Source organism: Elgaria multicarinata, chromosome 9, assembly GCF_023053635.1.
Source record: "Elgaria multicarinata webbii isolate HBS135686 ecotype San Diego chromosome 9, rElgMul1.1.pri, whole genome shotgun sequence".
NCBI classification, from domain to species: domain Eukaryota; kingdom Metazoa; phylum Chordata; class Lepidosauria; order Squamata; family Anguidae; genus Elgaria; species Elgaria multicarinata.
Genome location: NC_086179.1, coordinates 61,262,469 through 61,286,160, shown reverse-complemented (window position 1 = coordinate 61,286,160; position 23,692 = coordinate 61,262,469). Strand labels below are relative to the sequence as shown.

General features: G+C 40.1%; 1 protein-coding gene across 2 annotated transcripts in view; it reads right to left on the bottom strand.

The window, feature by feature from the left end:
* The window catches only part of GXYLT1 (glucoside xylosyltransferase 1), a 31,088-nt gene extending 7,788 nt beyond the window's left edge, over positions 1-23,300 (bottom strand). The window contains exons 1-3 of one of the 2 annotated variants that reach the window (XM_063133995.1): positions 22,973-23,300; positions 10,686-10,778; positions 1,153-1,324 (exon numbers count right to left, since the gene is read on the bottom strand). In XM_063133995.1, coding sequence (XP_062990065.1) covers positions 1,153-1,324; positions 10,686-10,778; positions 22,973-23,226 — 519 coding nt within the window. In that variant the 5' untranslated portion in view covers positions 23,227-23,300. The remainder of the gene's footprint in view (positions 1-1,152; positions 1,325-10,685; positions 10,779-22,972) is intronic. The other variant, XM_063133996.1, reaches the window with a different exon arrangement.
* Between the last annotated feature and the right edge of the window lie 392 nt (positions 23,301-23,692).

The window sequence follows — 23,692 nt, the reverse complement described above, 5'->3', positions numbered from 1 at the left end:
TATGAGATAATCATTTTTAGAGGAGATAAATACAAGAACAGTGTTTGGTGGGGGGATTTGATGAGGGACTAAAGGCTTCAGAGAAGGGGTGTATGGTTTCTTAATTAACCATAATAAACCCCAAAGTCTAGAAAACAAGAAAAGATGCGACCTAAGATACTGAAGTCAATACTTCAAGAAATGTTTATGAAACAGTTTTGTCTTTTCCTACTTTCAGCAAATGACATACATACCCATGAGTTAGGTTAGTCAGTTATGTGCCTTCAAACCGGCTTCGACTTATGGAAACCCTATGAATCAGTGGCCTCCATTCGCATCTGTTGTAAACAACCCCATTCAGATCTTGTAACTTCATGTCTGTATCTTCCTTTACGGAGTCAATCCATCTCTTGTTCGGTCTTCCTCCTTTCCTTCTACCTTCTTTTTTTTTTGCAGAAGGAAGGCGCTCCTTCCATCCCCTCAAGCCAATACCCAAATGGATCGTGAGGTGGAGGGGACGAAGGGAAGTGCACATTCCTGGGAACACTTGAGGCACCACTGATTGTGGCACCCCACCCAGGGACAGCATGTGCACGTCCTGGGAAGCACGTGGGGAGCCGCCGATTGGCAGTGCCCAACATGCTTCCCAGGATGGCTGATACATGCCTACAGAGCCCCACTGGCCAAGAGCAACAGGGGTTTCTGCAACTCTTGCTTCACAACTCTGTAGGCACATGAAATAGTCAACACATGACACAATAATCAACGGTTGTGCACATAGTCAACTCTGCACACCGTTGATTATTTGTGTTGGTTATTTTGGGGAAATAACCAACCGTTGTGTGTAAAATGCTCAACAGACAACACAATAATCAACGGTTGACTATTTAATCAATGACTGACTATTTACCGTTGACTATTGTGTTGTCTGAACCCAATCAGAAAATAAAAATATGCAACTGGTTTTCACTGATTTCAGATCTAGGCAGCAGTTTGATTGTATTATTCCAAACAAACAGGCTTAGAGTAGTGTGAAAGCTAGACAGTCAAACAAAGAAAGTTACCTTATAACCAATCATCTTAGTAGTTAAACAATTACGATAAAAAAAATCACTACGAATTTTAACTAATCATATTTGCAGTTAAAAATTCACTAATTCTTTGAATACTTACCTTTCCTTTAAAATCACTGTGTAATGGGTCTTCTGCAAAAATATGAAATTGTAGAGGTTTGATGCTGAAAATAATAGCTGATTTCAACATAGTAACAGTCTCCTCCAATCTTTCACCGCAGGCTACCACTGCCAAGTGCATCTTCTCAGAAGGCATTTTCAGAAAATCATATCTAATACAGAGAATACAAGTAGTAATGGTTTCCAAAGGGACAATGGTAAATATAAACATTGAAACATTGCATTTTCAGGAGGATATTATTTGTATAAGTTGTATATTCTCTATCTTATATACAATCAATAAACAATTATTTGAGGGACATTCAAGGAAGTCATATTAGAACTATGGAGATAATGGCAAAAGGAAAAGACATGTTGCCAACTGCTCTTTGATTAGTGTCTGGGCTTTTCTAAAATCAGATACTTATTTTTCAGAAAGGACATTAATCAATTTTTTTTGAGAATATAACCCAATTTATACTGCATGACGTAACATCCCCTACTCTCTGCCCCACCTTATACCTCAGTGCCCCTTAGTGTACACACCATACTTAAAACTAATTTCTTACAATTAAAAATAGTTATACAACTTTTTTGTTGTAAGAGCAATAGACTAGCCACTAAGAAACAGTTCAATAAAATGGTGTTAGAACAATAATCTTGATGGATAGACTATATAAAATTTACATGAACCTTATGTCTAGATATGGCGTGTAAGATATATGAATACTTTCCAATGAGACTTCAGGTGCGGCACGTTTTTTGAAATTTCAGATACAAAGTCAATTGTTAAGTTGTAAGATATAAATTAAATATTAATACCAAAGGGGGGGTCTAGGTTTGCCAAATCTAAAATTATACTTTGCTGCATGTGGCTTGGTATGGATGAAAGACTGGATACTGTTGAAAAACAAAAGACTATTGGATTTAGAGGGACATGACTTGAGATTTGGGTGGCATGGTTATATATGGTATGAGAAAGTTAAAGTTAATGTAGAGTTCAACAATCATTATATACGGCGTGCTATCCTGAAAATATGGAATAAATATATGCCCAGATTATGTCAAAAAACACCATTATGGATATCAGTGCAGGAAGCATACCAAAGAAGGGAGAGGACAGGCAGTTACAATTGGTGGACATACTGTGATATTTTAGAACCATGGCAAGGGGATTATCAATTAAAGTCAAGAGAAGGGTTGACAAAAAAAGGGTACCCATGTCAATGGTTTGAATATATGCAAATGTCAGAAAGGTTTAAAATTGATAAAAAAAAAGTCTGTGGTTTTGAAACAACAAAGTCAGAATTTGAAAGGGCATTATGTACGAACGACGAACATGTTATTGCTAAAATTTATAAACTCTTATTGAGGTTTGAGATGGAGGAAGAACAAGTGAAAGAATGTTTGATAAAATGGGGCCAGAATATGGGACATAATATACCAATGGCACAATGGGAAAATATGTGGACAAGAGGGCTAAAATTTACGTTAAGTACCAATCTTAAAGAAAAATTTTACAAAATGATGTATAGGTGGCATATGCCACCAGCAAAATTGGCCAAAATGTATAAAGGGGCATCAGGATTGTGCTGGAAATGTGAAGAGCAGGAAGGGACATTCTACCATGCATGGTGGACCTGCAAAAAAGCAAAGACTTTTTGGATACAAATCCATTCTGTAATCCAAAAAATCCTAAAAATTAATATCCAATTGAAACCAGAATACTTTCTTTTGGGATTTATGGATGAGCAGATGAAAAAGAATTATGGGACTATATTCTTATATATGATGACAGCTGCAAGACTGATATATGCACAAAGATAGTGCCCACAACAGAGGAATGGCTACTGAAGATGTTTGAGCTAGCGGAGATGGCGAAACTCACGGCAATAATGAGGGGGAAATCGACTGTAAGATTTATAACTGAATGGGAACCTTTTGTAAACTTTATGAAGGGACGAGAAAAAAATGACTTGCTTATCTGTGGATTCAACCAATAGTGTAGAAAATGTGGAGAGAGAAATTAGAGATTTGGATTTGACAGTGATAAAGAAAAACAATAATAACGACAACATTGTTATATATTTTTGCTGAGCAGAAAATTGGAAGAACATTTTATTTGGTGTTTTGTTTGTTTGTTTGATTTTGTTTTGTCTTATTTTTGTAGCCGTGTCTTTATATGTATATTTTGTTTTGTTAGTGTTTTTTTATTTACTGATATTTGGAAATAATAATAAAAAAGATTAAAACAAATTAAATACTAGAGAGATGGTGAAATGCTGCATCAATCCAAAAGCAAGTCAAATTCCAGCACCAGACACTCCTTAAGATTTGAGTGCTAGAAAGTAGTTCTGGATTCAATGCAATATGTTCAGTAGCAAATGTTGTTCATTCTTTTTAAACTAAGAAAGTCAGTTTCAAACTTTCTTTATAGTCTCAACATGTATTTTATTCTGCGACTTGTAGGGGTTCCATTTTGAAGATCAATTCCTGCCAAATAAGGCATGGAACAAGAAATTCCAATATTACTTCATTTAAACATCTAAACACTACAGTTATTTTGGAGCGAATCCAACCACAAAATGTGACTTATCTCATAGTATAAAAGCTGTGAATGAATTTTTGGTTTAACTTTTGTTCACTCTTGCTAACTAAGAATTTAAGGATGCTTCAATAATACAGAGAGGGTGTGAATGAACAATAATGAGAGTCCTGTTTTCTCTCATCTTCTCCTTAAAAAGGCAGCAAAGCAAAGGCAAGTAGCCCCTCAATCTTTCTCTTCAAGGTGCCCTTGCTAGTCCCACACCAATTCTGCTTAGACTTTTTTCCAGACTCCCTCCTTACAGCCAAAATAAGATGCTCATGCCTGAAGAAAGAAAACCTGGAAAGGTCACTAGAGTGGCAAAAACTGGACTAATAAAATATCGAGAAAGTAGCACAGAACGGACTTTACACAGTTCTGACTTCATCTACTCCTTTAGCTTTCTCTTTCTATTCCCTCAAATAAATCTGAAGTACAATGAAGGCTTAGTCCATTGTTGGGCAATTTGTGGCCTTCCAGATTTTGTTGGGACTGCAACTCCCAGCCACCATAGCCAATGATGAGGGGTAATGAGAGTTGCAGTCCAGCAATATCTGGATGGTCACAAATTGCTCAACCCTGGCTTAGTCAAAGGAAATAAGATGTCAAGCTTGCAGTATCACCTATACTTTGAAGGGAATCGTGTCAGTTGGATGGCATAATTATTAATACTTTTTTTCTTTGAACAGCAGACCTTCTTGTAATATCACAAACTGCTTGTGAATTTCCCTTCCATCAATGATGTGGGTTTTCTGGAAAATTTGGAGTCAGATTTTTTTCCAATGCAAATTAGGTCAATTTGCATAGGAACAATTTCAATTTTTATCAGAAAATTTTCTGATGCTCTGGAGAGATCTAATTTAGCATGCTTATTTTACTTGTATTTAGTAAACACTAAAGCTAATAAAGTACCCAATACTAATGTTTATTTCCAAGCATTTGACTGAAATATTTTGAGGGGGGAAATTAAAGCGTGTATAATAATAATAATAATAATAATAATAATAATAATAATAATAATAATATATTTATTATTTAATAAAATAACATTAGTACAAGAATCAACACATCTTAAAAATTCGGAAAAGGCTAGTCTTCAAAGCTGTCTTAGGCCATACCCTAAGGATTATCCCAGGCAAATGGAGGGGTCGTCCCTGCCTGCTCCCGGGATCCCCTGTGTGTCATTTGGATGTACAGGGATGATCCTGGGACAATCCTGGGATATAGGCCTGGTCTAGCCATGGCCTTAAAATCACAGAGAGAGTTAATTTTACAAATCTACTCCAGCAGACCATTCCACAATCTGGGGGCGACATAAAAGAAGGTCCTCTGGGTAACAGATGTCAGCCTAGTTTTGGTTGACTGAACTAAGTTCTCCCCAGAGGACCTGAGTGTGCGGGGCGGAGAAGGCGACCCTGCAAGTAACCTGGACCCAAACCATGTAGGGCTTTAAAAGTAATAACCAACACTTTGTACTTTGCCCGGAAACTAATTGGCAGCCAGTGGAGTGATTTTAATGTTGGGGTAATATGCTCACCCCTAGATGTACTGGTGACCAACCTGGCTGCCATATTTTGAACTAGTTGAAGTTTCTGAACTAGGTACAATGGTAGCCCTATGTACAGCGCTTTGCAGAAGTCAAGCCTTGAGGTTACCAGTGCGTGCACTACTGTCTTTAGGTCTTCCAACTCTAGAAAAGGTCGCAGCTGGAGCAACAGCCAAAGCTGATAGTAGGCACTCCTGGGCGGGGAGATTGCAGGTTTAGACAGAAAAAACTCCTACCACTCCAAACATGACCCAGCCATCCATGCTGGTTGGGGCATGCTGGGAGTTGTAGGACTTTTCTCTCTCTAAGCATCCACAGGATTGCACCCCTAATGTGATTTAAATGTTATATTACATAGAAATGTACTGAAAACTGTTAAAAGACTTATGAATTTTAGCAACCCAAAGGAACTGTGCAGGATATGCTGACAACCACTCAACTATTTCAAGAGTTCAACTGTCAATCCACTAAGGCTGTTTGAGCACCTTCAGTATCACTGCCACTAGTAATTAGTTCCATTTCACACTGAGACAATGGAGGCTGGTGGCTTTGTTTTCAGTGAGGCACTGAATCCATCCTAGGTTTTAGTCAGAGCCACCCAGAACTCTAAAGGAGCTATCCAAGATGCTGAACTTAATTTGGGGATTGGACAGCTGCTTTAGAGTTCTGTCTGGTTGTAACTAAAACACAGAATGGATTGACAGCCCCACCAAAATCGGAGACACCAGCCTCCACTGCACTGAGACATATATGCATTTCAATGACATAAATGTATTCTCTCACATAGTTGCTAGATATACTCACTTGAGAGACATTAATTACAACTTTGAAATTACCACGTTTGCCAAATATTGTATTTGCATTTAGTACTGCATTTTACTAATGAACTTATGAGGTGGAAACATTTCCACAGAATAATAAAGCACTGAAAAAATTTCCACCCCACATCACTGCTTTCCATTCTAAAATCTCTTTTCCATGATCTGGTGTTTCAGAATCACAAACCCCCTTGGATGTGCAGAACTAGTAATGTGTTTTTGGGATCTCAGCCATACTATTATTAGAATTGTAGAAAACACTACCCAAGAATGTAGTGTATACAGTGGTGGCCAAAATTGTGGACACTTTTTGAAATTTTCATGTTTTGCAACTTTGCATGCTTATAGAAATGTTCTGTTTCACGAAATTCAAATGTTTATATATCAATTGAAAGACCTGATTCACGTAATACAACAATCCTGCTTCTTTTCCTGGGTGTCCAATCAACTCTTTTCTTTCATGCCATTGCTCTATTTATGATGTACGTACGTACACTTTAATTTGAGAAATACTTCAAATATTCACACAATCTCCAATTGTGCTTCAGTTACAGAACAAACAGTAAAACTGACTTTCCCCAACTTGAAACATGATGTATCGCAGCTACTGCTATGTGATTGGTCCCAAGAACAAGGACTGTGATTGGCCAGTAGAGTCTGCAAATCCAATCCACTTCTTCACTCAATCACCTGTGTTTGTTTTTAGACTAAAGTGAGCATAACTTTTTTTGTACTGCAGATATTTGCATTCTGTTTTGTGTATTGAATTCAGCATTACATTCCCTTTCAATTAATATATAAACATTTGAATTTCGTGAAACAGAACATTTTCTATAAGCATGCAAAGTTGCAAAACATGAAAATTTCAAAAAAGTGTCCACAATTTTGGCCACCACTGTAGCTTAGTCACTAAGAAGCAACTGCAAGAACTTCTTCTGGGTTAACTGCAAATAAAGTTCACAACAACAAAGGAAGATTGTGTCAAAAGCAGTGACAAATAAATAATTTTCAAGATATTCATCAATTATATTTTTACAAGTCTTCTCATAATACAACATATTAAATATTTTCACATACACCTCAATTAAGGGTCCCATGCGCACAGAAGTTTCACATTCTACTGTAACAGAAAATGCTCTATAAAAACACAGCTCCTTCCATTGAATACATTAAGCATTCCATTCTTATGAAAGTCTATTGCCTCCAAATTCTGTGTTTCACAAATTTCTCACTATATTGAAAACGAGTAAGATTTTTTGAAGTTTAAAATCATATTAAGAAAGTTACTATGTCTCTCAAAAAATATCTTATTTTAAAATGAAATCTGAATTTAAACAACTTGAAGTACTCTTATGATATCTTTAAAATGAACCACAACCATCTATTAAACACACTGGTCCAGTTGAGACAATCATCTCTCAACTTAGTAAGCCAAGATATGCAGAAGCCTTGTCCTCTGTCCTCACTTAGAATCATAGAATCATAGAATAGCAGAGTTGGAAGGGGCCTACAAGGCCATCGAGTCCAACCCCCTGCTCAATGCAGGAATGCACCCTAAAGCATCCCTGACAGATGGTTGTCCAGCTGCCTCTTGAAAGCCTCTAGTGTGGGAGAGCCCACAACCTCACCAGGCAACTGATTCCATTGTCGTAGTGCTCTAACAGTCAGGAAGTTTTTCCTGATGTCCAGCTGGAATCTGGCTTCCTTTAACTTGAGCCCGTTATTCCGTGTCCTGCACTGTGGGAGGATCGAGAAGAGATTCTGGCCCTCCTCTGTGTGACAACCTCTTAAGTATTTGAAGAGTGCTGTCATGTCTCCCCTCAATCTTCTCTTCTCCAGGCTAAACATGCCCAGTTCTTTCAGTCTCTCTTCATAGGACTTTGTTTCCAGACCCCTGATCATCCTGGTTGCCCTCCTCTGAACACGCTCCAGCCTGTCTGCATCCTTCTTGAATTGTGGAGCCCAGAACTGGACGCAATACTCTAGATGAGGCCTAACCAGGGCCGAATAGAGAGGAACCAGTACCTCACGTGATTTGGAAGCTATACTTTTATTAATGCAGCCCAAAATAGCATTTGCCTTTCTTGCAGCCATATCGCACTGTTGGCTCATATTCAGCTTGCGATCTACAACAATTCCAAGATCCTTCACGTTTGTAGTATTGCTGAGCCAAGTATCCCCTATCTTGTAACTGTGCCTTTGGTTTCTATTTCCTAAATGTAGAACTTGGCATTTATCCCTATTAAATTTCATTCTGTTGTTTTCAGCCCAGCACTCCAGCCTATCAAGATCACTTTGAAGTTTGTTTCTGTCTTCCAGGGTATTAGCTATCCCACCCAATTTTGTGTCATCTGCAAATTTGATAAGCGTTCCCTGCACCTCCTCGTCCAAATCATTAATAAAAATGTTGAAGAGCACTGGGCCCAGGACTGAGCCCTGCGGCACCCCACTCGTTGCCTCTCCCCAGTTTGAGAAGGTTCCATTGATAAGTACTCTTTGAGTCCGATTCTGTAGCCATTCACCCTTTCCCTTCCTAGTCTATTGCAATAGGCCTGGGAGTCTTCAGTTAAACATAGTATTCCATTACATCCAAACTAGGAAATCATGGTTACCAAGTTTGGAACAAGCCAGGACCTTAAACCAACTTCAAACTGTGTGCTTGCATGCCCTCCCCTTGCTTTGCTTGTAGCACAAAATCATAATTACTCATTAAATCCAAACCAGTAACACAAACCAGCTGCAAACCATAGTTTGCTGGTTTGGTCATAACAATAAATTATGCTAAAGAGTAAATAACAAATTGAAACAGAATGCATAGAGGAGGGATTGTGCAAGCATAAGGCTTTCTCAAGTAACATCAAAAGTGGTGAATCATTCACTGAACAAATGGCTGCTTTTCTCCACTAAAAGGGTACAAAGGGGTGGAGGTGAATCTCACATCTGCAGCTATCCATTATAACACAATGGGCTGGTTTACATGACATGACAGTCCACCATGGGTTATTTAACCCAAGGTGAGGCTTCAGCGTGTGTGGGGTGCATGCAATTATTTTGCATAACCAACCACTGGTTACAGGTAGTAGCGTCATGTGAATCTAGCTAGCAGGGGTTATGTTGTGGCTATGGGTAAGTGAATGGAAGCTATTGCTTCCATTCATAACTAAGTGCAGTTTTGCATTATGTCTAAAACTGGACAAAATGTGATATATAAAGTTGGCTTGTTTCAATAAACCACAGTTAAGATTAACCACAGTTTAGCGTTTAGAAGTAACACTAAACTATGATTAACTGCAAGCAGAGGTGAAAGCGTCCACTCTTCGCCTCACGGATACACTGGAGGAGGGAGAAGTGCATACGTCCAAGGCTCAAGCATGCTAACCACAGTAACATCCACAGAAGGTCTGTAGGTCAGGCATTGTATTTATAAGTGGATGTGGGGACTATTAAGTCATTATAGGCCCTCAGTTAGAGGAAATCTCACCATAATTATCCATAGAGTCCATAAGAGTGATTAATGTATCTATTTATACTTGACTTCCGCAACTACTTGACATCCTCAATGTATACAGTTATTTATCACTCTACTAACCAAACAACTAGGACATTTCATGGAGGAACACTATTTTGCCCTGTAACTACCAGCCTTGCTTTTGGACAGTGGCAGCCCAATTCTATCCATATTAACTTGAAAGTAAGTTCCACATTGTTTAACAGGTCTTGGTTCTATATTAACATGCACTGAATTACAACCTCAGGCCAAACTGCGGTTCCTTTCCTCAATTTTTTAAAAGGCTTCTAAATTGACATATGGACTAGCCAAGTCTCTTTTTATCCTCACTATGAATTCCTCAAGCCCACTAGCAGACAGTATTCATCAGAGGGCAAGGGGCATATTCACCCTAGAAAACAGTTGCATAGAATCCTAATTGGATGACTGGTGAGGAGAGAAGGAAGTAGCTGCTTAACCCCTTTCCTACCAAATCTTTGCTCAAACTCCCCCCTCTGAAAACTGCTCTCCACCTGGTGTGGGGAAAAGAAAAAGGGACCTTGAATCTTTTACTCACAAGCAGCCCCCTCTCAACACCTGTTTTACACTCAGCCTCAAAGTCACCCACAACAGCTTTCTATTAAACAAATGTTACGTAAAAGAATAATAGAACTACATGCAAAATGTAGTTTGGTCCTTCACTATCTTATGATTTTGTCTAGTATCCTTGTATGTTTACAGAGAGATCCAAAAGAAATTTGCATCTATAATTCTGCTGTTCATATGGACTACAAAACCAAACAAAGGTGGTGTAAAGGGTGAATTTAGTCACAAACCAACATGTTCTAATTGCTACAGCAACCATAACAACCACCTAGTATGCACACTGGTTCAGGAAATCTTTGAATTTCAACATGGGAAACTTTTTTTGTTTGAGGAGTTAAGTCATGGCTGAAAGTCTAGTAAGACTGATGCACAGTGACTGCTGGGGACAACAATCCCCAAACATTAATTGCTTCAGTATTTTTTATATTGCCAAATATTTATTAGCATGTCTAAAATTAGCTAATTGAGTAATTAAGACTTTGTCAAAGCCTACCTACGAGCAGCTTCCCAAAAGCAGTTCTTTCCACAAACATCAGAGGGCAGCATCCAATAGGAATTCCAGTAAGATACAGACACATGCTTACACCTAACAGGATAAGACAGAAACAGTCCTGCATCAATATTATTTGTTTTATTTAGAGATTGCAATGGGGTATTTTTGCTTGCTCATAAAAAATGGCCCAATTACTAATTACTGATTAGTTCTTGAAGGTCAGGCTTCTATCAGAGCAGGAATCTTGAGCCCAAGGACAGTTCTCCTGAAATGCTATGTACAGTGCAAGCCTATGGAGGTTTACTCAGAAGTAAACCCATTCTGTTCAATGGATTTACCCTCATATAAGTGTACACAGGATTGCAAACTTAATAACTGGCAGATGGGCTTAGTAATATTTCTTAGTACTAAAATTATATAACTTTGCAAAGTGCAGACGTTTATAAATATTTTATTTTAAAAACAACCAATGGTACACTTCATGTACATCTAAATCAGCTTTCCCGAATGTGATGTCCTTCAGATATATTAAACTACAATTCACATCATTTCCCACCAGCATCGCCATTATGAGAACTATATTCAAACCTATCTGGACGGCACCAGGCTTGGGGAGATTGATGTAAACTACTGGGAATTTTTTTTTAATTCCTATTCTGAAAGAACCCCACTCCCATTATTGATTGTGTTTTAAAACACTATTAGTTGCACCACAGCTTACATTGTTAACTATGTTGCCCTTTGGAGTCATTTGCACTTACCTCTTTTGGATAACCTACTCCTCCTCCAATAGTTTGCCTGGACAGCTAATAAGCTAAAGTGACATTAATGTTTTGCTAACCTCACAAGGCCCACATATCTTAAGGATCCTGGTACGTTTCATTTGTTATGGACAATAGATGATTTGCTGAGCAAGATGCTTCTGCTGTAATTTGTCCTTGCTCTATTACCCTACTACAAATCATTCCATCTATTTCCAAGTTTAGAGGTAAGCGTGGACTCTTATGTAGCCAGAACAGTACCTCCACACACAAAATAGAGGCTTGGGGGAAACCCAAGGTTTGTAGAAATACAGTGGGGAGAGAAGATTTTAAGAGGGGGACATCCGCCTGTGTGTACAGAAATGCTGGCTGGCTGTTGGGAGGAATAGAAAACCTGGTTGGGGTGAGGGGAATGGAATGGAGTATCATGTGGGAAGGCATGTCTGAATGATTGAAACACAGAACAACAGCACTCCACAGTGTGACTTTATTTATTTATTTCATTTTTATATAGCCCAATAGCCGAAGCTCTCTGGGCGGTTCACATTTTGGCACTAGTTTTATGCAATATATTTTAAATGCAGGAGTTTCTTAATAATGAAGACATTTTATGAAGAACTGATTAAAAAACAGAAGAGTGTACAGCAATATATTCTAACACTTAATTTGTAACAGGAAACTAGGCAGTGAGGAATGTGCAGATGCTCAGCAGAAGTTCTATGCTGAACAGCAACTAATCATCAGCTTATAACCTCAATGAAGCTGCCCTCAGGAATGCAATCCATCAGGAATTATAGGTTCCCTGCAGCTTGTTACCATATTAGCTTGCAGAAATCTATTTTAGTTATTTAGAAAATGCTGTCTCAATGGGCAACACACACAGTTCAAGGCTCACAACCAATACAAAATACCAGTTTGAACACAGGAACTGAAAGGGGGAAAGATATAACTTAGATCCTCACCATTAATATATTATGGGGCAGCTTTTAAAATTCAGTCCTATGTAAGCTAAAAGCAGTACCAATATAGTTGTTATGATAGTTGCACTAATATAGAACTGTTGGACTTCCACTAAATCAAGGGTGGGGAACCTGTGTCCCTCCAGAAATTGTTGTCCTAGACAGCATAGTCAATGGTGAGGGATTATGTGAATTGTGGTCGAGCAACATATGGAGGGCCATCTATCCCTGAACAAAATGGTTAATTTTAACGCTGCAAGCTCTGCAAGGAATAATGCTCCTCCTGCAATATAACTACATTAACATAGAGACTAACCTGCATTTGCAACTGAAAGTCTATCAAATTAAAATCTGTCACTCATAAAACAATTAATATATATTAAACTGAAACTCCCTTTATTAAAAGAATATCTGCTGTAACACTTGCACTGGAGTCAAGGCGGCACCTGCAGTGTTGCAGCACAGTTGAAACCTTATTTTCAGTCATATGAGCTGCCATACCCATAGAACAACTCATGAAATCAAACTTTTAGGTTCAAAACAACAGCAGTTCTCCTGCTCAAAACTAGACATCTTTCCCTTTTTAATTACAGAGCTCAAACAAGTCAATACGAAGCTACAACTGCATAGACAGAAGTGTGTTCTATGTCTTTTGTACAGCATGCTATATGGAGTCAGAGAACAACCTCAGGCAAGTTTCCTACTTTCATGTTAATGTTTCTGCAATAGTATGACTCATTTCTGCTAAAAGAACTAGAACAGCAATTATAGTATTGCATCAGAGTTTTCATCTAGTAGTAAGAAGTGACTAAAATGATTTGTAGAGGCATGACTACAAGCTAAATCTCAATCCTTCCCTTACATATAAATATTTAAATGATCAATTACCTTAAGATACAAAATCACTTTGAAGTACTGTGCGATTCACTTCGCAATGTGCAATGACAGGGAAATATGAACTGACTCATGACTGGCACTTATTCATAAAAAAAGGGTAGCTCACATCATTAAACCTTACCAGATCCCACATGTTTAGCTCTGAAGCTGTACTTATAAATACATTACATAAATACATTACATATGCAATACATCTATAAATACATTACATATGCAATACATCTTTGATGTTGACCTTTTTATAACAAGAATTCAAAAATATCTGAATTTAGCTAATGTGGTAGCATTGTTCTAAGAGCACGAACTAGAAAAGTCCCTGGTTCAAAATACACCTCGGTGATATATGTGCCAAGGCCAATGCAAAGACAATTCTGATCCTCTCCTGGCTACAGTGAAGTGATCAGAATCTGGCTATGGGATTGCATTCTCCTTCTACCAGCCCCTCTCTTCCTCCATGCAAATCCCCCTCACTCTTTCACACACTGTAAACATGGCCAGATCTACACCAAGCAGGATATGACACTTCAAAAACGTTTTCAAAACTGTATGTGGAGTGTGCCCTGGGCCCCAACAGTTGTCACTACTGTTATAAACCATTTTAAAGTAGTAGTGTAGATCCTGCCCCTGTTTGCTGTTATGCCTACACTGACATGGTTAATATGCATAATTGCTCACCATAACTCTGGTTCACATTAATCATAATTAACATCAGTTGAGATAAACTCTGAATTCATTGTTTTATCTATTCAGTGTAATAGGGAACAAAACAACACCACAGTAATAATGCTGTTACTATAAGACTATCACAACACGCCTTCTTGAACAACACAGGATATATCTAGTCAAATATCCTGTTTCCAACAGTAGCTAGCTAAATGCTTGCAGTAAGGACACAAGCAGGATATCCCTCCCCTCTTGTTTGTCCTAGAGCACACTGTCTCTGAGTCTGAATACAGAAGTTCTATTTAACTATCTAGCTAGTACCTGTTGACAGAGATATCCTCCATGAATATGTCTAATCACCTTTTTAAAAACATCTAAACCAGTGGCCATCAGCACATTTCTGGCATCAAATTCTGTAAGTTAATTATGCATCTTGCGAAGAATGACATTCTTTTCCTTTCCTGAATCTGTTGCCAATCAATTGCAATTGTGTGAGTCAGAGAGTTCTAATATTCTGTACAATTTCTCCACACCATGCTTAATTTTATCTATCATATTTCCCACTTAGGCTATTGTTTTCTCAACCAAGAGGTCTCTTTTAACGAATTGTCATATTTTATTTGTTTATTTTGTTTTATATCATGTTTGTAAATCGTAAGGAAGCTCCACTGAAGGGTGGTATATAAATCTTCTAAATAAATAAATAAAAGGTGGGGAAACTCATTACATATCTAGAACACAATTTCCCAATCTGTCTTATAAGGTCCTTTCTGTAGCTTGTCACACAAAACAAAGCTACCATATACGTGAACTAATCTCAATAGAAATTCTCAAACTTTCAGTGAAATAACAAGGTCAGAAAACAGACTGGCACAAACTAGAAATAGTGTCCTCCAAATAACTCTGAAAATACAAGGCTACCAATTATTCTACAGTATAACTCCCAACATGGAAGAACAGCTAGAGGGAAAAGTAGTGTTCATGAGCTATTTATTTAGCAACTACAGGAAATGTGCCTCACATATCAGAAATGTAGCTCACTTCTCCTACAGGTCTTTACCAGGATGGGCAGAGGTCCAAATTGCAGTTTGTCACCTACATCCTTGGTCAATATCAGTTGCAACTGTTCTGTAATAACTGGACAAAGCTAAGCCTCTCATACCTTCAGCTAATGCCTTTGCTAGACCTAAGGATTATCCTAGGCAAATGGAGGGGTCATCCCTGCCTGCTCCCGGGATCCCCTGTGTGTCATTTGGGTGCACAGGGATGGTCCTGGGACAATTCTAGCCATGGCCTGAGAGAACTCTCAAGCTGTAAGTACCTACACCAGGGGTACAGGACAGGTTTTTTGACCAGATAATGTCAGGCACTGTGGCCACATCCCTCAGACATCATCTGGTCCCCAGCCAAAGTGGTGGTGCTCCAGTTGGCACTTCTCTGTTTTGCCAATGCCACATTTTCCCCAATGTGGAAAGGGGCAGTTCAGGAGAAACGGCCCAAAGTGAGATCAGGGCTGCTTCACCTGTGCCACATCCTCTTCAGTAGGGGAAACCACGGCGAGCACACAGCTGCTCCTAAGCCACCCAAACCAAGGAATGGCATTATATTGCAACATTGGTGGAATTATGTAATTCAATTACATAACAGTGTCTTTTCAAATTACTGATTTGGAAAGAAAAAATGAATATAGATTTGTTGTATGTAGGATGTCCTGCATAAGGGTATTTTCTCATCTCTTTGTATCCTGACAGTGAAGCGAATGACCTGAAATAATTAGTGCAGGTTTACTGAGCCACTGATGACTATGTTAATAAGCTGAAAAGCCTCTGTAAGCATTCCAGACTTGTTGAAGTGATTGGTTAGTGTGCTGTTGCAGAAAATATTACAAAACTATGTATGCATGTGTAATCCTTTAATATTGGTAGTTTTATGAATTTTCCATTGATATTTTCCCAATGCTGCACACCTTGTCTGTGCAGAAACTATTCCCTTTTCATTACTTTCTGCATGGATGGCTTAAATAATAAAAATGAAGGAATTTAACTATACAAAAAACTTACACAGTTCACTTGACTTAAAAAGAAAAATTAAAAGCCGGGTTTAGAATATTTATCCAGCAAACAAAATACGCATTCTTGTTCACATCCGATGGGAATGAAGAAGTACTTTGCTCTTGAGAAATGAGGAAAAGCTTAGCTCCTCTAAGTAGGAATTCAGAACTTGGAGAGTTAGGGCAGTTGATTGCTATCTTTCTTTTTTCCCATCTCTGTGGCTAGAGCTTATATGGAACAATGCTCCAGCAAAAAACTCAAGGGACCAGATATTCTGTTTCCTACATCCTGCAATAGGAGTATACAAAAACAGAATGGAGAAGTGCTCTTTCCTAAATGCCTTGAGAAGCTTCATGGTTTGGACAGATGTAAAGCTTCTTACTGCCGTGAGAACCACTTGGCTGAAGGGTGGTATAGTAATTTATTAAATACGTAAAATAAACAATGAAATAAATAGATGCTAATTATGCCCACTAATTTACCAAATATTAGTTTGCCAGGCAGCTCGGTCCTATGCTTCTGCTAAGAAGGACAACCGATATACTTCTGCTTCCATCTGTGCAAGGTAATCTGTATCCTATTCTCCAGTATAGCTAGTTGCTATTCTGTCCTTCAGTCCATGAGTATTCCCTTTGCACCAATATTGCGCTAGGGTGCTGTCTGTTCACCTCATTCCCCTTTGTTTCTTCAACATGGTCTGTTTGTCAGCCTGTGTAGTTTTGAGTGAATTGTTACTATTTCTTGAAATACAGAAGGTTCATTAGGTGCCCGGGCCGTGTGTGCTGTCAACGCCTCTATTTTTGGGAAACAACTCTCAGCAGGGACATTCAGGGGAAAGTTTTGGGTGGGTAGATATCCTAATTGTGGTATGTGGTGGGGAAAGAGGAGAAAAAGAGAGAGAACTGTGACTGCTAGTCTTTTGGTAATTTATTTTCCCATTATATATGTTCTGACACACCCATGTTTTGATATGCAATTTTATACTGGTACAAGTTCCTGATTCTGGCACTGTAAAAAAGGTACTGATTAGCACTGCTTGTCCAATGTTATCCCAAATCAATTTAAGTTTTACATGGATATTATACATCTGTGTAGCTGCATGGGAACAGCTGTGCTGCCTAAGTTTCTTGTACACAAAAAGTAAGGTGGAACTTCAGGCTGCACTTGCGCAAGCTGGAGAATGATCTTTCGCCAGGGCATCTGAAATCATTCATTCGCAAACACACCATTCTGTTAGTAAATCTTTTTATTAAATTAAACAAAGTGAGCTTTAAGAATGCAGGTGTGCAGGATGCTAAAATAGGCAAGGGAGAAACAGGAGTGAGTTCCTGTATAATGAAGGAATCCCCTTGCCAAGATATCCCCCACCAAGCCATGGGAAACTGAAGACTGTGCACATATACCAGGGGTGAGCAATTTGTGGCCTTCCATATGTTCTGACCTACAACTCTCATCATACACCATGGCTATGCTGGCTAGGGCTGATGGGAATTGTACACCAAAGTATCTGGAAGACCACAACTTGCTCACCCTTAACATACATTGTGCACTGTTGTCACAGAACCCAACTGCACAGAGCAACATGCAAGCACAAGCTCTTAGTCAGCCAGGGACTAGCTTAAAGAACGGACACATTGGGCCTGTTCAGACAACACTTCAGGCTCTGTGGTTAGTGAAACCATGGTTCTCTGGGGTTAGCACTAACCACAAGCCATGCTGTCGCACACAACACTTTAAGCCATGGTTAGAGCTGCTAACCCTGCAGCAAACAGTCTGACTATGGTTAGTGAGTGAGCAGAATTTAGCAAAACACATCACACAAGACACCTTAAACCCTGCTGCTTAACCAAAAGCCTTAACCAGCAGGGTTTAAGATATCTTCTGAACAGGCCCATTTTTGTTCAGCATACAGTGTTGTGGGGAGTGGTAGATAAGAGATTGGCCCTACTTTGGTCCCTTTAAGCTGCATGGCCAAGTGCCTTCACAGCTTATGGGCACGCAAGAAAAGGGATAATTGGCCAGCTGGTGTTGTCAAAGCCCCACCAACTCCATTACAGAATTTGCTAAACTGCAAAGTGGCAGTGCCCACACAGCTTCAATAATAGTGAGGATTACTGGCCTTGGAGCCAATTTCCTCTGTCAAATACACTGTTGCTGGATTTCCTGCGCAGGCAGGAAATCCAGCAACAGCATTCAACCAGCAGCTGGTTCCAAGAGGAAGAAACATGCAAGTGAAGGGGAACATAAGAGCAATCCTCTTATGGATCAGGCCAAAGATGCAGCTAGTCCAGTATCCTGTTTTCCCCAGGAACCATCCATGTGCATCCAGGAAATTCAGAAGAAGGGCATGAATGCAATAGCCCTCCTGTATTCTTAGCCTGCTAGCTGCTGATCTCTGTCCTCTATATTTTCCTTCCACTCCCCTTCCCTTGCATGTTTTGTGTATTTAGTTTTTAAGTCTGGTGGTAGGGCCTATCTCTCTTCTTTTAGTGATGTGAGACACTTTGGGAAACAGTAATTGCCTGGAAAGCAGGATAAAAATAAAGAAAAAAAGAAAGTCAGAGACATAGTGCCTCTAAAAACATTGCTAATAGATTATGTGTCAGTTGTGGCCTCTCCTTCGATAGAGGTAGCTCAACTACAGTGATACTTGCTGTGGCTCAGTAGTAGAGCATATGCTTTGCAGGCATAAGGTCTTCAGTTCAATCCCAGCATTCCAGGTAGGACTGGAAAAACTCCTGCCTGAAACCCTGGAGAATGGCTGCCAGTCACTGGCCCCATTCAGAAGACACTTTAAACCACGGCTTTAACCACAGTGGTTAAGCCAGAAAGCCGGGTTGTGTTCAGAAGACACCTTAATGTCTTTTTTCCTCCAAGGAACCCAAGGCAGTTTACATAATCCTCCTCCTCTCTGTTTTTATCCTCACAACAACCCTGTGAGGTAAGTTGAGCTGTGAGTATGTGACTAACCCTAAGTCACCCAGTGGGTTTCCATGGCCAAGTGGGAACTAGAACCCGGATCTCCCGACTCCCAGTCCAACACCTTAGCCACTACACCACACTGGCTTTTTGCCTTAGTCACTGTGGTTAAAACCTTGGGGTGCCTTCTGAACATGACCTGGCATTCTAGCTTAACCAGCATGATTAAAGCCATGGTTTAAGGTGTCTTCTGAAAGGGGCTACTGTCAACAATACTTGGCTAGATGGACCAAGGGTCTGACTTAGAATAAGGCAGTTTCCTATATTCCTATACCCTAGTAACACCCAGATTAGATTAATATAATGTTTGAAGACTTCACTGTTTGAAGAAAATTCAGATGGCAGCTGTATTATGAGTTGTATTATGAACTGCTAGCTGAAATGAGCCTAAGGAAACACTATGGGCCTATTCAGAAGGTTAGGAATGGTTCACACAAAACACTCAGTCATGGTTCACATAACATGCTGAAACATAACGTTTAGCTCAAAATGCTTAACCACCGTGGCTTGGTGTGCCATCTGAACAGGGTCATTATGACAGTTTTGAAACAGCTTCTGTAAACCGCCCAGAGAGCCCTGGCTATGGGAGCGGTATATAAGTGTAATAAATATAAATAAATAAATAAATAACGGCTGCCAGTCTTTTTCTGAGCATCATTCGAAGGGCTGGTGCTTATTTTTAAAGCCATAGCTTGGGACTACAGTAATTATTTTTATTAGTTTATTACATTTCTATACCACCCAATAGCCACAGCACGTAAATCTCCTTTGACATAATCCAGTCCACGCAGTGTCATCATTGCAGACTTTTCTGGAAGTGTTCATTTCTAAACCAGCATCAGTGGCAATGGGAAGGAAAGCACTATGTCTTTGTAACATCTGAACCCCAAGGAGGCTTTCCTGGCACCTACTGATATAGGTATTCAGCTGCAGGTTATTCATCTTCTGAGATCTGTTTAAACATCAGCTGAATTGTTTTTTTTTACTCTACACTTTTGTTGCTCATTGGTCTATATTACTTCTGTTACGTTTACATTTGTTGTTATGCTATTTCTATTTTTTAAAACTTATTCTTTATTATAAATTGTCAACAAAATAAAATAAAAAATAAAAATATGGCCACAATTTCAATGCATATATATGAAATGTATAAAAATACAGATTTCTAAGAACTATACATAAACCTCAACAAATGTAGATGAAATATCCAAATAAGTATCCATTTGCAGGTGGCATCGATACACCACCCATTCAAATGTTGAAAGTGTTGTAACATCTTCAATCCATTGCATTAAAGGAGGTGTTTCTCTTTCCAATGTTGTAATGTTAGTCTTTTAACTGTCAGAAGGGTACGGGAATCCATTTGCGTTGACTATGCATTAACTTCCAGTTACCAGGTAGATAATTTTACAGAGCATGTACATCAATAAATATATTCAATATAAAATGTATCCATGTAATGACTCCTCCCCAAAAGGGGCAATTACTGAACATTCCCAAAACATATACTTAAAAGAAGCATTAGGTGTGTTGCCCCTCCAACAATTAGATGAGACAGGTCCCTTTTAAAAAGCCATTGCAATGTCTAGTAATAAGACGGAACCTGAGGTCCATAGCTGCATCAGGTACAGATGCAAAGGTGGTGATCCATTGATTAGGCAAAATGGACAATCCAGTCCCCTATTCCATTCCTGCATATCATGTTTATTCACCAATAATAAGTATTCATAGATTTGGATTGTAGGTCAATTTGCCTGTTCAGCTTCAAAAAGTGCTTCCAATAGTGAGGGAGATGCTAAAGCTGTAAAAGCAGAAAGGCCAAACTTAGATACTAACAAATGTTGCAGTTGCAAGCTGTAGCTGGCAAACCATTATTTAGTGCGGAAAACAGAGAACAAAAACTTGCATTCTCTTCCCCTCCTTATTGCTTTACTATGATTTTATTAGAATGTAAGCCTATGCGGCAGGGTCTTGCTATTTACTGTTTTACTCTGTACAGCACCATGTACATTGATGGTGCTATATAAATAAATAAATAAATAAATAAATATAATAATAATAATAATAATAATAAAAAAAAAAAACATCATCAGCACCCACCAGTTGATCCAAGGTAAAAAATGTATTATCCATCCATGTTCGCCACAAAAATAGTTTCTTAACAAATTTTAATTCTGGATTTCCCCATACTGTCACTTTAGCATGAGAAAATGGAACAAAATATAAATGATGTGTTATTACATGCCACACATCTCTAACAGCCGTTTACTGTGGGAGCACCCTATGCCTTCTAATGTCTAGAACCAAATATGCTATCCATTTAGAGAGAGGGTCTGGACAAGAACATTTCTGTTTTTAGCTGTTTATTGATACGTTACCTTGAGCATATTACTGAAGAGCAGGGTATAATTTTTAAATAAATCCTATTCATAAGCCACCTGAATACTTTACGGGTGTGACTTCTTGCAGCCACTGTTTACATAATTACCCACACTGCAACATGGGGTGGCGTGTCATCCGAACCTAGCCCACAGTGTGACCTGGATGCATTCATACCCACCCTACAATTCCTACAGCATGTCTTGGGTTGTAGGGTGGGTATGAAGCCACCCCCACTGCGTTGTGGGCTGTATTTGAATAATAGGGCAACTTGCACAGCAGCATGGGTAATTATGTAAACAATAGGCACGTGAACAGTACACGTGGGTGGGGGGAGCGGCAATGGTGAACCCAGTCTCCAATTTGACATACACACCCCATGAAAGATTCTTTAAACAGTTGCAGGGGCAAACCCTTTGCAACTGAAAGGAGAGGGTAGGGTAGGAAATTGACATGTATTCTCTAAGCCCAATTCCTAGCCAACAATGCTCAAGTTGGTTACTAGTTCCCAGTTCTATATGAGTGCAAAACTTCAAAAGAGAACTCAGTAAGTAAACATAATAAGGACCTAATGTTTAAATGTTCCTTTACCACAAACTAACAGGGCTACCTCATATCATGTGTCTCCATGACAGGATACTGGTCCCTTGAAGATAACCAATTCTCTCCAACCAAAACATTATTGTTACACAAAACCCATTAGTATGTGTCATTGTCAACTGATGCATGATGACCTCAGAGGGCACTGAAAAATAAGGATTTGGGGTGGACCAAATTAAGCCTTGGTTTACCCAAATCAAACACTCACACGTCCAGCAGAGTGTCATCTGAGGTCAATACACATTAATAAGTTTTCCATAAAAATGACTGTTTTACTGGGAGAGAGTTATTGCTTATTTTCAAGGAGATAGTCTCCTGATCACAGAGATATATCATAAGCTTAGTTTCGGGTGTCCTTCCTTCCACATGTACTTCAGCATCATACCATGCTCAGATGTGAGTCCCACTGTAACAGCAGGGCTTACTTCCTAGTAAGTGTGTTAGGGTTGCATGCATGTTTACTCAAAAGTCCCACTACACTTCACAGTAAGTCCAACTTTCCATTGGTCAGAGTGGGAGTAGAGCAGCCAGGAAGGGGTTCTTCCAAAGTAGTATCCTTTCATGGGTGAACCAGAGGCATACATTACAATACTTGTTATAGGACTCTACATCCAAACGATGCTTCTAAGAAAGCAAACTTCTCTAGTATCTAGTGAAGCATGTCCAATGGGCTTTACTCGTAGGTAAGTGTGCATAGGATTGCAGTTTAAGGCCGCAATCCTATTGCGATAATCCTGAGCCTGCGAACTCGGAGGCTTACGATGAACTTAGGCAGTGGAGGAGGAGTGGCGGAGGCGATCTTTACTTCCCCGTCCTCCTGCCCTGCATTTTCGCCAGTCTGGAACCATCTTATGTGTATTCCCTCTCTTTCTTTCTTTTAATTCATTCATTAATTCTTTGGTTGTATTTTTATACTTCTCCTCCTTTGAAACCAATCCCACACAAACGAAAGGAGAAGCAGATTCCCCACACTCACGAGCCCAAGGCCCAGACCATACCTTTCTGGCATCAACAGCAGCTGCTTTCGTTCGCTGCGGCCTGCGCTTCCCGCCACGGCCCTCCAGCCACCGACCACCACGTCGCCGCCGCCGCCGCCGCCGCCACTCAGCTGCCTCCTGACGGGAAAGGCGGAGTCCCCCTGGCGTCGGGGCGCCTCTTGCTCGAGCGACAGAGCGAGTTGGCTGAAGGCGTAGAGCAACGAGCACAAACCGCAGCCCAGGCACAGCAACGCCACCCGCACCAGCCGCCGCATCCTCCCGCGGCCCCGGCTGCGGTTTGCAGCCGGGGCCTAGCCGGGAGTGGGAACGCCGGCGGTGGCCGCAGCGTGAGCTCGGCACCAGCACGACACGTCGCCGGCAAGCAGAGGCGGCGGGCACAGCAACGACAGCGACGCCACTCCGGCTGCGGAGGTAGTAGCGGAACAGCAGCCCGCGGAGGAGGAGGGGGAGGAGGGCAATGACAACATCTAGGCGGTGCGCGGCCCGAGTGGGGAGGAGCCGAGTGCCTCGGGCGGCTTGGAGGCGGGGAGGGTGGTGCATTGTGGACGGCTGGCTAGGTGCAGCTTTGGTGGAGGCACGAGAGCAGCGTGACGCCCGACTTTGCGGCGGCGAAGTACGCTGCAATGTTGCAAGGCAGGCAAACATGCAGGGAGAGTGTGACAGGCATTAGGTGAGGTTTCCGGGAAGCAAATGCCTGGGGACGCTAGACAGTGAGTGCGG